General features: G+C 40.6%; 4 protein-coding genes across 5 annotated transcripts in view; 2 read left to right on the forward strand and 2 right to left on the reverse strand.

The window, feature by feature from the left end:
- The window catches only part of kif16bb (kinesin family member 16Bb), a 29,635-nt gene extending 24,744 nt beyond the window's left edge, over nt 1-4,891 (reverse strand). For both annotated transcript variants that reach the window (XM_082557994.1, XM_082557993.1), the window contains exons 1-5: nt 4,733-4,891; nt 4,592-4,655; nt 4,392-4,499; nt 4,136-4,252; nt 2,749-2,846 (exon numbers count right to left, since the gene is read on the reverse strand). In XM_082557994.1, the coding sequence (XP_082414120.1) occupies nt 2,749-2,846; nt 4,136-4,252; nt 4,392-4,499; nt 4,592-4,655; nt 4,733-4,779 (434 nt within the window). In that variant the 5' untranslated portion in view covers nt 4,780-4,891. The remainder of the gene's footprint in view (nt 1-2,748; nt 2,847-4,135; nt 4,253-4,391; nt 4,500-4,591; nt 4,656-4,732) is intronic.
- Nucleotides 4,892-5,463: 572 nt separating this feature from the next.
- mad2l1bp (MAD2L1 binding protein) lies at nt 5,464-8,082 on the forward strand. The gene is made up of 3 exons (XM_082557996.1): nt 5,464-5,909; nt 6,699-6,979; nt 7,084-8,082. Exons 1-3 carry the CDS (start codon nt 5,561-5,563, stop codon nt 7,609-7,611), a joined length of 1,158 nt encoding a protein of 385 aa, XP_082414122.1. The 5' UTR covers nt 5,464-5,560; the 3' UTR covers nt 7,612-8,082.
- Nucleotides 7,890-10,941, reverse strand: ephx5 (epoxide hydrolase 5). Its single transcript, XM_082557995.1, has 10 exons — nt 10,787-10,941; nt 10,609-10,672; nt 10,305-10,521; nt 10,044-10,224; nt 9,719-9,928; nt 9,516-9,645; nt 9,025-9,236; nt 8,775-8,883; nt 8,401-8,526; nt 7,890-8,309 (listed from the first exon to the last, which is right to left on the reverse strand). The coding sequence occupies exons 2-10, from the start codon at nt 10,629-10,631 to the stop codon at nt 8,108-8,110; spliced, it is 1,410 nt and encodes a 469-aa protein (XP_082414121.1). The 5' UTR covers nt 10,632-10,672; nt 10,787-10,941; the 3' UTR covers nt 7,890-8,107.
- A 21-nt stretch (nt 10,942-10,962) lies between these two features.
- On the forward strand, nt 10,963-12,681 carry cst3 (cystatin C (amyloid angiopathy and cerebral hemorrhage)). Its single transcript, XM_082557997.1, has 3 exons — nt 10,963-11,240; nt 11,844-11,954; nt 12,257-12,681. The coding sequence occupies exons 1-3, from the start codon at nt 11,043-11,045 to the stop codon at nt 12,335-12,337; spliced, it is 390 nt and encodes a 129-aa protein (XP_082414123.1). The 5' UTR covers nt 10,963-11,042; the 3' UTR covers nt 12,338-12,681.
- Nucleotides 12,682-13,017: the final 336 nt, after the last annotated feature.

Genomic DNA, 13,017 nt, shown 5'->3' on the forward strand with positions numbered 1-13,017 from the left:
TGCTTTAACCTCCTAAGACCTGAACTCTTCCACGGCATGCATTTTTAATTTCTTTGATATTTGGGCTGATTGGGACCTGATAAATATCAAAACAAAGAATTACCAAATGTTTTTTTTTTTTTTTACCCAATTTGTTTCTGAGAAAAATGAGAGCCACATATGAGGATATTCATTTGAAATTTTGATAGAACAGTAGCAGTATAATGTCCTCGTAAGTGGATATCAGGCCCCTGTAGAGCAAAACTGAGTATTTTGGTCTAAATAACCCAAAATGTGATGTCCACATATGTGGACGGCAGGTCCTATGAGGTTAATCAAAGTTATGGTGCATCTGTGCAAGACGCAATGGGACTAGTGTCTGATTCAAAAACAAACAATGTGGGGCATAAAGTAATTAGGCTTTAGAGAAGCATGCATGGCAGTAATAAAATGGGAGGAACCATGCCCTGCTCATGTAGCCGTGTATGTTTTTTCCCAGCACAGGGCTGAGAACTCAGACAGCAAACTTAGCATTTTGTTGTTGATGTTGTTTTATTTTGATGTATTCTGAGGGAAAAAAAAAAAAACAAAAAAAAAAAAACACAAAGTCAAGCTCTGCAGCTTCTTTCGCTTATAAAAAAAAAAAAAAAAAAAAAAAAAAAACAAGTACAGATGTGTTAATTGTCAAATGTTGTACCTGAGTCTTTTTAAGATATTCTATAAAAATAAAAAATAAAAATAAAAAACACAGACATGCAAATGCGATCAAATAAAATCCAATTACAGAGTTAATTTAAATGCAAATAATGTGCCAGCAGTGCACATGCAAACAGATGGCAAAACAATGATTTCAAAGTAGTTTGACTTAAAAGCAGCAATCTAATCTCCTAACATAATAATTTAGGGGAACAGCTGGGACATAAAACACACTGTGATGAGACTAGATTTCATCTGGGATTTTGAACATTACAGGGTTATAGCAATAAAGCGTTGTGCCTTTTTCTGGTTTCATTACATTTAGGCCTTTCAATTTTTCTAAATGATGTGACTGTTCCAGCAAAGTGAGAATAATGATGAACAGGAATGGGTTTTTTTACCCTTTATTACTGCTGGCTCATGTATATTCTACAATCAAGAACAACTCAATAAGAATCATCACGGATACATCACTCTGACTTCTGAGTTGAGTTACCATCGGCTAAAAACAGTAGACCTTTGCACAAAGTACATAGTTTCATATAAACAACAGGAAAAAGTCTGTATCCAGATGCTCTCCAGCAACACCAGTAGTTTTATAAAACTGTTTAATGCCCAAAGTCTTTTTAATTCACTGGCCTCCATGTCTCTTGTGAAACAACAGCATTGCACACGTTTTTGCTTCATATCCTTCGTTCTCCACATTCTGCATGATAATTAACCTGCCCAGCAAAGCAGAACCACCTCTTTAAATTTGTTTCCCTTCAAACTGGATGACAATTCTCTCTGAGATTAATGCTTATATAAAGTTTCATTTCAATTCAACTCAAGCTGAATTATATAGCACCAATTGACAAGAGCCATCTCAAGGTGCTTTAAACCGTAAAGATCCTACAGTATTCTGAATAAAACCACGGCAATCAGACGACTCTTTATGAGCAGCAATTTGTGACAGTGGGAAGGAAAAAGTCCTTTTTAACAATTAAAGTTTTAAACCTAATCTTAAAAGTAGAGAGGGTGACTGTCTCCGGAACCAAACTGGGATCTGGCTCCGCAGGAGAGGGGCCTGAAAGCTAAGGTGCTACCTCCTCCCATTCCAGTTTAAGAAACTTAACAACAGCAAGTGAGCCAGTTTGAGAGCAGAATGCTCTATTGGGATAATATGATGGTATGAAGTCTTTAAGATACGATGGGGCCTCATTATTTCAGACTTTATATGTCAGGGGAAGGATATTAAATTCACTTCTGAAGAGAACTTAATATAGAGGAAATGTGCTTTCTAGTCCCTGCCAGTAGTCTTACTGCAGCATTTTGAATTAACTGAAGTTTTTGGTGGAAATTTTTGGAACAACTTAATAATGAATTACAGCAGTACAGCCTAGAAGTAATAAATGCATGAACTAGTTTTTTTTAAGCATCACTCTGAGGCAGGATCTTTCTAATCTTAGAGATATTACACAAATGTCAGAAAGCAGTCCAACATATTTAATTTTTGCAGTGAAGGACTACAAGATTCCTTTTTAGGGCCAAATATTGCAACACTGGGTTTGTCTGAATTTAGAAGAAATTTAAATGTAACCCAGGTCTTGATGTCATTAAGCTAACCCTAATAACTGATTTTTGTTATCTGGTCTCATGGGTAAAGAAAGCTGGGTACCATCTGCGTGGCAATGAAAACCTATGCTATGCCTTCTAATGATACTGCTGAAGCAATTTAATGACGCACATATAATGTAAATATAAATGGTCCCAGCACAGAACCCTGTGGAACAATGACCAAGCTACATGTGTTAAAGACTCCCAATTTACATGCACAAATTACAATCTGACAGATTTAAACCACTGGAGCACATTTTCTTTATTATCAATGCTGTGTTTTAATCTCTAATAACATTTTGTGGTCAGCGGTATCCAATGCCACACTGAAGTCTGTCAGGACAACCTGAAACAAGTCCACTGTCAGAGGCTATAAAAATAATAAGGAAAAAAAAAACTTGAAGGTCCATCACTGACAAAAAATAAGTTTCTCTCTACTGAAATATGATTTCTGAGTTAAGTGTGATGGTTCTTTACCTGACCTCTGTGTGGAACATCACGGCATCGCTCTTGCTCCTGTGAGATATCTCCCAGAACAAGCCTTCACAGATCCGTGGGATTAAACCTTTATCGTGCTGACACATTAGAAAGGAAACAAAATGATACAGACACTTTAAAATGACAATTATGCTCCTGCTATGCTCTTTTAATTTGGGTGTCGTACTATGTAATGCTGTGCCATGACCACAACTCAGTATATGCAAAGTCTGCTGAATAACACAAACAGCTCATCCTGATATAGAATTACTGAAGCATAAAAGCAATTCCAGTCTGAGCTACATGCCCCCTTGTTTTAATTACAAAGTAACAGATAGTAAGCATTAAAAGCCATATATAATTATCTGGGATGTTGACAGCAGCTCTGGTGATGACCTTGCAAAAGTCTCCTGGTAGACAAGCTGAAACCTCACTGATAATGTGAAATTCCCATTGCTGCGCAAGGTGAGGGGAAAAAAAAAAAAAAAAAAAAGCGGTGGGCTGCTGGCCTCATCAAATTTTCTGATTAGTAAGGAGAAACAAACACACCTGATGAGGCCGCTATCAGCCAGCCTCTAATGCGACGAGAAGTCAGTGCTGTGTGCACAGTGGGGTTAGCACTACTGCAGTGTTATCTGTAAAGAGCTGTGACATCCCATAATTCCCTGATTATGGTCGGGTTTATTTACAGGTCACATTCGGCATGCATTTTGAAACGAGGCATGAAAAATAGGCCCTGTACCTCGAATAAAAACAAAACTAAAAAGAATGAAATGCAATTTTTCACCACAAATTATTCACATTATTCTGGTAAAAAAGGACAAAAAAAAACTGAATGAAAGGCATGCACCTTCAAAAAGGGCTTATCACAATTATTGATGGCATGTCAAAGAACAGACTTGAACCATTGACTTCTACAGTGAAGGGATTCAGTCCCTATCCACAGGGCACGATGACTCACAGAAACAGTGTGAAAATGAATGTGAATAGTACCGTACGCCGTGACCTTTACAGTCACCAGCTCTCAAACTAATTCTATGTGAAAGTTTGGACTGATGTGTGTGACAGAGCTCTCCATCCCTGTCATCATAATGAAAGCACCAAATAAGCATCTTTGAGATCCATGGTTTCCCTCAATTCAACTTTGAGAGACTTGAAACAATATTAAGGTACCGGGACACCACAAAGGCACTTAAGGTTGTTTTTTTTTTTTTTTTTTTGTCACCTGCCAGTAGATTGGAAGCTAAAAAAATAAAAATAATAATAATAATAATAATAATAATAATAATAATAATGCATTTTAATGAAAAAAAAACCCACACAAATCATCAATAAATTCCATTTAAACTTTTGTTACAATGTTTGCCAAGTTAATAGAAGACCTTACTGAAGGACCCATCATAGTGTAGGACTTCCCTGAGCCTGTTTGCCCATAAGCAATCACGCAGGCATTGTAACCCTCAAATGCAGCTTTCAGGACTTCAAACCCCAAGTCTCGGAAGATCTGAGGCAGCAGAGAAAAGATTATTTAAAAATGAGGAAAACAGTTCTTTCACACTAAAGTCGTGGTCGTTAACCCCCACTAAAAATTCACAAGGAATATAAAATCTCTAAACAGGTGAGATATTGAACAATCCAGATACCTTCTCCTGGGATGCAAACGTGGGACTTCTTCTGTCAAATGAGTCATATGAAAAATCATATGAAAAGGTTTTCCCTGCGCCCTTGAGCTCGTCCCCTCGAACTGTGGGCTAAAATTATAAACGCAGGTACCGCTGACTTTCAGTAATAACTTCATTTACTGCAGTATAGTGCGTTTCATTTTGTGATAATAGACCTATACCTTTTGAATGGTTGCTGTCTTCTCCTTCATATGAATTATCACCTTCGAGGATAACTGCTTTTCTCTGTGAAAAGTGTATGGGGGTGACAGACAGCCCATTTTGAAAGCTTGGTGGATAATAAAAGAAGTCATTCTCCCTACCTTTTGTTCAATGGACGGACTCGGACTGCTACTCGCACTGAAGTCATTATTAATATTTTAAAAAGAAATCTGGCAAAACAATGTCCAGCCGCTTCCCCCACCTTTCTTTGTGCTTCTTTAAAAGAAACGTTTGGATATCTGTAGAAGTTTTCACTGCTAATTATCACACCTGAGGTTTGCCCTTGTTTTCTCCATGTACTGCACAAACTAACCGCTAGGGTGCACCCCAACTAAATTCTTTTATTTTTGCTCACCTTTACAAATAACGTGACTGTCTGATGTTCTTTAATGAGGATCAGTCAATATTTATGCATTTAAATGAGACTTTAACTGAGTTTCAAGTAGTTTAAATATCTAATAAATAAAACAGTAAATAAATTCAATGTAAAAACACGCAGGATTTATTTGATAAAACCCAATACTTTCTAAATGGCTAGAGGTGAACCTAAGGTGATTTGAATGAGGCAGTTGTAATTGCTCCAAATGAGACTCAGGAGTTCAGTTTATTTTAGCCAATAAAATGTTTATTTAAATGGTCAGGGGAAAAAATACGTTGAGTTACTTTAACCACTTAAGGAGCTGTTACACGCTAGCACAGTTAAAGGAGTTTAATAGACGCCTTATTTGAAATTATAATCAGTAAGAATAAACGCATTTAAGGGTGTTTTGTTTGAGGAACCAATAAGAAGGCCGTCGGTAGTTTAAAGTCATCGTTTGTTTTTCTATTTTTTTATATGTGACGTGAATGTGGCTTTTTTTCCCTTTGACGAGCATTTCCCATGATGCACCGGGAAAAAAAGACGTAACCCGGCGCGGATATTCAAAACTATGGCAGAAGACTCGAGCATATTAAAAATAATATCAAACTCCGAGGACACGGAAAATGTGTCCACTGATAAAAGCAGAGACCTCGGGATAAAGAGACGCCTTTCCTTCTCCTCGGAAAAGGATATTAGCATAGCGGAGGCACCGAAGACACCGCCTGAGGTCCAAGCTGTATCCGAAGACCCAAACTCAAGCCGAGTTTCCCCGGAAATCAGCAAACAACGTTCCCCAAGTCCCGTAAACACACATTTAAAGGGTAAAAATGCTGTAAAGTTAAAAGACGACTCTTCTAGACAGCACTGCGTGAACGACACTGACGATAAGGAAAACACCGCTATACCCGCCGATCAAAGTAGGTGACATAACCGGTGTGAGTGCATGTGTTCCCCAACGAGGGAGGGGGTGATCACAGTAGACCCACTGCTGTGATCACGTTTCTTAAACTATATTAAGGTTTTGGTCTAAGGATATTAGTACTTTGTGGTTATTTTCTTGATGTAAATTTGATTTCAAGGGAGAAAACAGCTAGAGCTACTTCTGTTGTTCTACACTGTACATTTTGGTATCGACTCGGTACCGAGTAAATACAGAGTCAGTTTTGCAAATACTTTTAACCTATAGAGGCAACTTTTGTAGGGAGAGCAGTGTGTCATGATTTATCAGATGAATTATCGTCAATATGCAAATGAACACATTTAACGACCATTAAATCACTGATTTTTGTTTCTAACTTTCTGCTATAATTATTTAATACACCAAAAACACAACTTTCTGTTTTTGGTGTATTTTGAAATTGAAGCAAATAGTTTGTTATTTAAATGTGCTGTAGGTCATAAATAAAACAGACGTGACAGTCAACTCAAAGACGTTCAGGCATTTTTCATGGTGCATGTTTGAGGGTTTAAAAAATTATTTAATATAATTCAGTTTTACACACTGAACTGACGGGACTCTCACACTAGTAGTGATCCGATACTATGGATATTGGGATTGTTTAGCCCAGCTCTATCAGCTACATCAGAAATGCTGCAGACCAACACATCCTACAAGTCTACAAATATATAATCTAGTAGTATAGTAGATGGGCTTTTCAGATAAATGTTAAGCTGATTTTTTGTTTGTTTGTTGTTGTTTTTTCCAGATAACACAGAGGAGGATAACGCTTCTTGTCAGGGAGGTTTTAAACATATTAAAGTGACTGCCAGTATACAAAGTGATGCAGAGGACAGAGATGCCGAGGTGGTGAGGAGGGCACAGGAGGAAGGCTGCGTGAACGTGGTCTTCCCGGGGACTGTAACTCAGGAAGGCTGCTGTCGTTTCGTCAGCGAGATCCTCAAGTGCATCCTCTATCAAAGACAGCAGCTGCCCATGACGTATGACCAGTTGGTATACTCCCAGAGGAAGCAGCAAGCGTCGGTGCAGGTGAACAGGAAAAGTTTATGGTAGATGCCTCCAGCTGTTCAGTTGACGAAATGTTGGTGATGTGAGATTAACACGACATGTTTGGTGTCTCTTTTGCTTTTCAGGATAAAGACGTAGTGAATCGAAGACCGGTGCATTCAGCAGACATGGACTGGCGCAAGTGTCAGCAGACCCTTCAGGAGCTGGAGGAAGTGCTGCAGCATCTGGAGGTGCTGTTCTCCCTCAGCAGGGTGCCCCGTGTGCTCCTGTTAATGGGTGGCTCGCTTGTCCTCCCCAAAGAGCTGTACGAGATAAACATGGAGTCCCTGGCATCATCCGGTGGGAATCTGTGTCTACGGGTGTCATCGTGCTTGAGGCAGATCTTCCGCACACTGTTTGTGGCTGACCTTTTGTCTGACACCAGACCTGTTCGCTTAATGCCCACCACAGTCTTGGTGCTGGCTCACAGGGACTGTGGTGTAGGCTGGTTTCGACCCAAACTCCAATTTAAAGTCCCAACTCGTGTAAAAAAACAAATCATCGTTCTGTCTAGCGATCCAAACGTCTGCAAGGAACCAAGGGCGGAAGGGTCAGACTGGGAGGATTATGTGTGGTTTCAGGCACCTGTGACTATTAAGGGCTTCAGTAACTGACCCTAAAAGTTGGACAGTAAGTCTTTAGAGTGTAGCACTTTCTTTCTGGTGCTTGTGTACTACAGTAAATGTTAACAGCAATCCAAGGGAACTTTAAACATTTGTGTTTTTTATTAAAATGTACATATTTTAATCAATTTCGACGTATTCTTTTGTTTCAGAGTATGTTCATTCAAACAATAGTGAAATAAACAGTATGGTGTGCTACCCTTTTCTTTTACAAATGATCGTTTAAAAGAATGTTTGTCCTCATTTAACACAGAGCAATACACACACTATTAGTGCAATACATTTTTAATGACCAAGACTTCTTTATGCCAGTGTCATCTGAGCATGTTTACATATATCAAAAGCTTGCAAATGATTTGAGTGTCACGAATCAAGTGATAAGATGCTGCGTGGTGTAAAAATGTTCAACTTAAGGATTTGTATGTCTCCTGCTTGAAATAATAAAGGACAGATGTGCTATAACTGGTCTGCGAGTTCACTGAGGGCTTCAGGACTTCTCCACCTTCTTGACAAAATTGAACAGGTCGTCAGCAAGCAGCTGGGGCTCTTCAAAGGCTGCAAAGTGGCCACCCCTGGGCATGAAAGTGTAGGACTGGATGTTTCGGTACCTAATTTGTGCCCATGACTTGGGGCAGTGCATGAGCTCATTAGGAAAGGCTGCAAAGCCAGTGGGCACAAAAATCTCTGTCCTAAAACAAAAAATATATAATGTATAATTAGAGGCATCACATGACATGGTAAAACACTCATGTGTAGTGTGGAGAGTACACAGTGACGTACTTAAAATCCACTCTGTTGTTAAGATTACTCCCCAAATTCTCTTTGTAGAAGCGCATGGACGAGGTGATGGAGCCTGTGGTCCAGTAGATCATGACATTTGTCAAGAGGTCATCCAGGCTGAATTTTCTGCACAGATGACACAATTTCTTATCAGTCACAAACCAGCAGCTATCACAAATCTTGCTGAATGAAAAACAATAATCCGTAATTGTTAGAGCTGCACCGATCTAGGTCGATCCTTGCCCTGTTGACTAGTGTCGGGAAAAGGGACACCTACCAATATTTTTAAAAAACTAAAATATTTGCATAAAATCAATTATTGATCAAATTGTTAATTTAAATATCTCCACAGTCCTAGAATTTAGAAACTGTACCTCTCCAGCCCACCGTCCTCCAGATCTCTGTTCTTCAGATCGGCCCAGGAGGAGAACTTCTCCAAAATCCAGGCTGCCAAGCCTACAGGAGAGTTATTCACCCCACAGCCTGCAACGACAAAGCGGTATCAAGAGCTGAAATCACTAAATTTAAGGTCGATTCTCTTACATTAGCTTCTGTTTGACCTTTTAATCCAGTCACTGTGACTATCAGAAACACTGAGCTTACTAAACTGTGTTATGGTCACACCTGCAGTATCTGGTTTAGTGGCCTGAATGTGAAAGTAGCCCGATTCTCTCAGCATCTCAAAGACGTTCTTCTCAAAGAAAGGGAACAACCGGCGAACATCTTCCCGACTCAAACCAACCAGGAAGGGCAGATACGGGCCAATCAACAAGGACAACAGGACTTTGAAACCCCTATTTGACATACACATGTTTAGGTGGAGACCCTTCACGCACCTGCAAAAGAGAAATGGTGGGGGGAAAAAAAGACGAGAGAAAAAAACGTTACCAAGGTCACAGCGAGTTAGTTAGTGCCCGTTTTCACATTAAATCAGCTTCACTCTTCAGGAATTTGCACAGCCATTTGTTTTTTTGTAAATCTGTCCGCACAGTGCAAACAATGCTTCACAGTTCCAGTAAGAACTGTCACAATGTTTCCATTAACACAAAGCGAGCGAGGGACTTTCTGTTCCAGCGAGTAACCTGTGGCATGTTTTCTGTTTTTGTTGCACTCACTGAGGCTTCATCTGTGCCATGTTGGTGGTGATGAGCGAGCCCCAGTCCCCTCCCTGCAGATAGAACTGAGAGAAGCCCAAACGCTCCATCAGCTTCAGGAAAATCCGGGCGGCGGCGAGGCTGTTGAACCCTGGAGCGGCAGTGGAGACACATTTGTGAATATCTTCCGCCAGATTTATTTAGAATTAGTAGACGTATTCTACCTTGTTTATGAGAGGCTTCTGAGAAACCGTAGCCAGGGATAGACGGGCATATGACCTCAAACACAACACCGTCGTGGCTTTGCGTGAGAAGCGGCAGAATCTTGTAGAACTCGTAGAAGGAGCCGGGCCAGCCGTGAACGATCATGATAGGCAGAACCTTCTGATTCTCGCGGTGTGGTGGACGCACATGGATAAAGTGCACGTCCAGTCCTGACACATGAAAAGCAAAACAACAACTTTAATAATAACTGCTGATTGATTATTGCGCAAATATCTGTGTGGGTTGACGTACATCCAGTATACTCACTGCTGAGCTGTTATGTACCTTCTATTTTGGTTTTGAAGTGTGGATACTTGTTGAGCACTGCCACCTGCTTTTTCCAGTCAAACTCGTGTCTCCAATAGGAAACAACTTTCTTCAGATAAGTGGAATTGAAGCCATAGTGGAACTTGCCATCTTCTAAAGGATCTGCGTAGCGTGTCCTGTCGATGCGCTCATAGAGATCCTGTTGATCAAGAAGATTGCTTTGCATAACTGTGCCCAAATATTGTTCATTCAGAAGTTGGATTACCAGCTCAAACCTACCTCGATCTCTTTGTCTGAGGTCTCCACTTGAAAAGGGTAGATTTTCTGATCTTCTGATAGTGTCTTCTCCCCCACTCCCCACCATCCGTCCCCTAAAGGAATGGTTCTTGGTTTTTTTCTTTTGTACACTATGTAGGCCATTATTCCACCTGCTGCCACGGCTGAGCCGATCAGTAGCTGCTGCTGCTGAGCAGCACTCAAGCCAAAGAAAGTGTCCCTGCAAAGTGTGGGGAAATATTAGGGGAAACTTAAAGAACAATCTATTTATTTGTCCGTATAATTGTAAAGTTAAGTGCCGCCCTACTTCAAAACCTGCAGTCTCTGCATCGTGCTGTTCCAGGAGTGGGCATCCACAGGTGACTTTAGACCTGGACAATGGGACATAGGTCAAGAAGGCTTTTTTTTTGTTCCCCTTTTTGTCACGCAGCAAAGCGCTTCAAAAGTCGCGTGTGGAAATTAAATCCGAGCGAGATTAAACATACCTTGTTTTCGATATGAGTAGTTTGATTTCTGCAGATAACCGCGGGAACCTGGGTGTTAGTCGTGCAGACGCAAAGAGTGCGAGCGAGTTCGCAACAACAGCCTGGATCAGACCCGATCTCTGATGCGAGGATTGCCGATTCGCTGCGAGATATGCCACTCCTCGCGCGCGGTGACGTCGATGTTTATATAACTGGGAGGGCACGGTGGGCGAGTGTTTCACTTCGTTTCCTGTGTTTGTTAGGCAAAAGATAGAAAATGTGGAAAGTCGCTTTGACTGTTCTTGCGGCCGCTTTGGCCGTTGGGTATGGGGCCATGGTCGGGGGCTTGACAGACGCCGATATCAACGATGAAAATGTGCAAAACGCTCTCCACTTCGCCGTCGTCCAACACAACAGAGGCAGCAACGATTTGTACCTCAGTCAAGTGGCAGAAGTGATCAAGGTTCAGTCACAGGTGAGTAACGGTCAGATTCGTGAATAACTGAATTGTTCTTTAGGGGAAAGCCATCCAGTAAACCATCGTAGTGATGTGAGCCCTTAAGAAAAGGCCTGCGAAGCGCCCTTCAAAGGTTTCACTTTTAACCACTAAACTAAAGTCCTAGTGGCCGTCCGATGGTCGTTACATACAATTTATTTGCTATATGCCTTCTTAATGGCGTTGGTACTCCCCAAAACATGGCTGGCCTCTTTAATCTTCCCTAATCCTCTCAACCTAGCTTGAGCAGTAGGTCTGCAATGTTCTGTGTACCTGTGTGGAGGCAGCCATTGACCCGCCCGAACAAAAGAGCAGTGTGGGTTTAGGAAAAAAAGGAACCCGACAAAAGCACATCTTTGCTAAAGATTGGTTAATATGCTGACGAGTCATGTATTTATTAATTTTTTTAAGTTTATTTGGCTCTCCTCTTGAACTCTGAGACAAGGCTAGCGTAGCAGCGTGTTGATGTTTGTGTTTTTTCTAGTCATTGGTGAGCTTCTTTGCTCACGGGTGGTTTAAAGAGGAAGAGGAGGAGGAGTTAATTTGCTGTAAATCTTGTATTCAATTTCTTTCCCATTACAGGTGGTCGCTGGCATCAAGTACGTCATAACTGTGAAGATGGCAAAGACCCCCTGCAGAAAGGATGGTGTAGAGGAAGTGTGTGCAATCCACACAGATCAGGCAAAGGCTAAGGTACTGATGGCATCTTCTCAAAAGAAGCAAGATATTTGATCTGTTCTTAAACATCATGCAGCAGCCTTGTAATTAAAGCTGCATTCACACTGGAAGTGATTTGCTCGATGCACATCTCTTTGCAGCTGACGACAGGTGTCCTGTTGAAAAGTGATCATGTGAAACAAATTGATTTCTGATGTTTCTATGTTTTGTTTATTTCATAATAAATCAAAAAAAAAATTTTTTGCGTACTTGACATGATTTGACAACACCACCTGAAAGATCCTAATGTTAAATGTATTGTCTGTTTTTCCTTTCAGCCCTACCAGTGCACATTCGAAGTGTGGAGCCGCCCATGGCTTAATTCCATTGAGTTACTGAAGAATGAATGCCAACACTGAGATCTACGTGGGACGCTAGAACGAGAACGCTTGGGAAATCTTACCTTTGTGTCAGAATAATCTTCTCTTAGACTGCAATGCACTTTCCTGTAGGTGGAATAAATATATTAATATTAGTATTTGCTGCCTTTACTACTGCACTGCTTAACTAATCAAACTTGTTTTAAATTTCCAAAATCCACTATCCAGTGTTACAAACTAGGTCTCCCCGATTTTTAAAGAAGCAACTTTGCCTCATCAGTAAACCAAGCAAATAACAAACTGTTGTGTAGTCAAACTGATCATGAGCTGCTTTTTTCCCCCAGATAATTCAGTTTTGAAATAAAGTCAAACTTGCACACAAACTTTAACGTGTCCGTGTGGTAAATGCACACAAGGATGACGTTTTAGCTCAATAGAGCTTCTTTGTTGTTGTTGATGGTGATGAGTTCTCTGGATACCTACCCACTGACTAAGAGGAAGGAGAATGTGAACAAATCTGGGACAGACATGACTGACAACAGAAAATGCCATTCACATTATTTTCAACATCTATAAGGAGTTGGTGGATAGAGCAGTTACACTTTTAATCACTTTGGAAAAGAGGGGAGTTTTTGTCTAACACTATAAAACATATTGGACTTTGGGTGACCAGGGTTCCCACTTTATGTAGGACTACACTGCATGTTTAACCCTTTTCC

Source organism: Aulonocara stuartgranti, assembly GCF_965226115.1.
Source record: "Aulonocara stuartgranti genome assembly, chromosome: 13".
NCBI classification, from domain to species: domain Eukaryota; kingdom Metazoa; phylum Chordata; class Actinopteri; order Cichliformes; family Cichlidae; genus Aulonocara; species Aulonocara stuartgranti.

Excerpts from the sequence above, each read along its gene's own strand:
- mad2l1bp (XM_082557996.1), top strand. The coding sequence starts at position 5,561 with ATGGCAGAAGACTCGAGCATATTAAAAATAATATCAAACTCCGAGGAC. Across the intron at positions 5,910-6,698 it reads CGCTATACCCGCCGATCAAA|ATAACACAGAGGAGGATAAC; the intron begins GTAGGTGACATA and ends TGTTTTTTCCAG. Across the intron at positions 6,980-7,083 it reads AGCAGCAAGCGTCGGTGCAG|GATAAAGACGTAGTGAATCG; the intron begins GTGAACAGGAAA and ends TTTGCTTTTCAG.
- ephx5 (XM_082557995.1), bottom strand. The coding sequence starts at position 10,631 with ATGCAGAGACTGCAGGTTTTGAA. Across the intron at positions 9,929-10,043 it reads CTTCAAAACCAAAATAGAAG|GACTGGACGTGCACTTTATC; the intron begins GTACATAACAGC and ends TTCATGTGTCAG. Across the intron at positions 8,310-8,400 it reads AACAACAGAGTGGATTTTAA|GACAGAGATTTTTGTGCCCA; the intron begins GTACGTCACTGT and ends TTTTTGTTTTAG.
- cst3 (XM_082557997.1), top strand. The coding sequence starts at position 11,043 with ATGTGGAAAGTCGCTTTGACTGTTCTTGCGGCCGCTTTGGCCGTTGGG. Across the intron at positions 11,241-11,843 it reads TGATCAAGGTTCAGTCACAG|GTGGTCGCTGGCATCAAGTA; the intron begins GTGAGTAACGGT and ends TTCCCATTACAG. Across the intron at positions 11,955-12,256 it reads CAGATCAGGCAAAGGCTAAG|CCCTACCAGTGCACATTCGA; the intron begins GTACTGATGGCA and ends TTTTCCTTTCAG.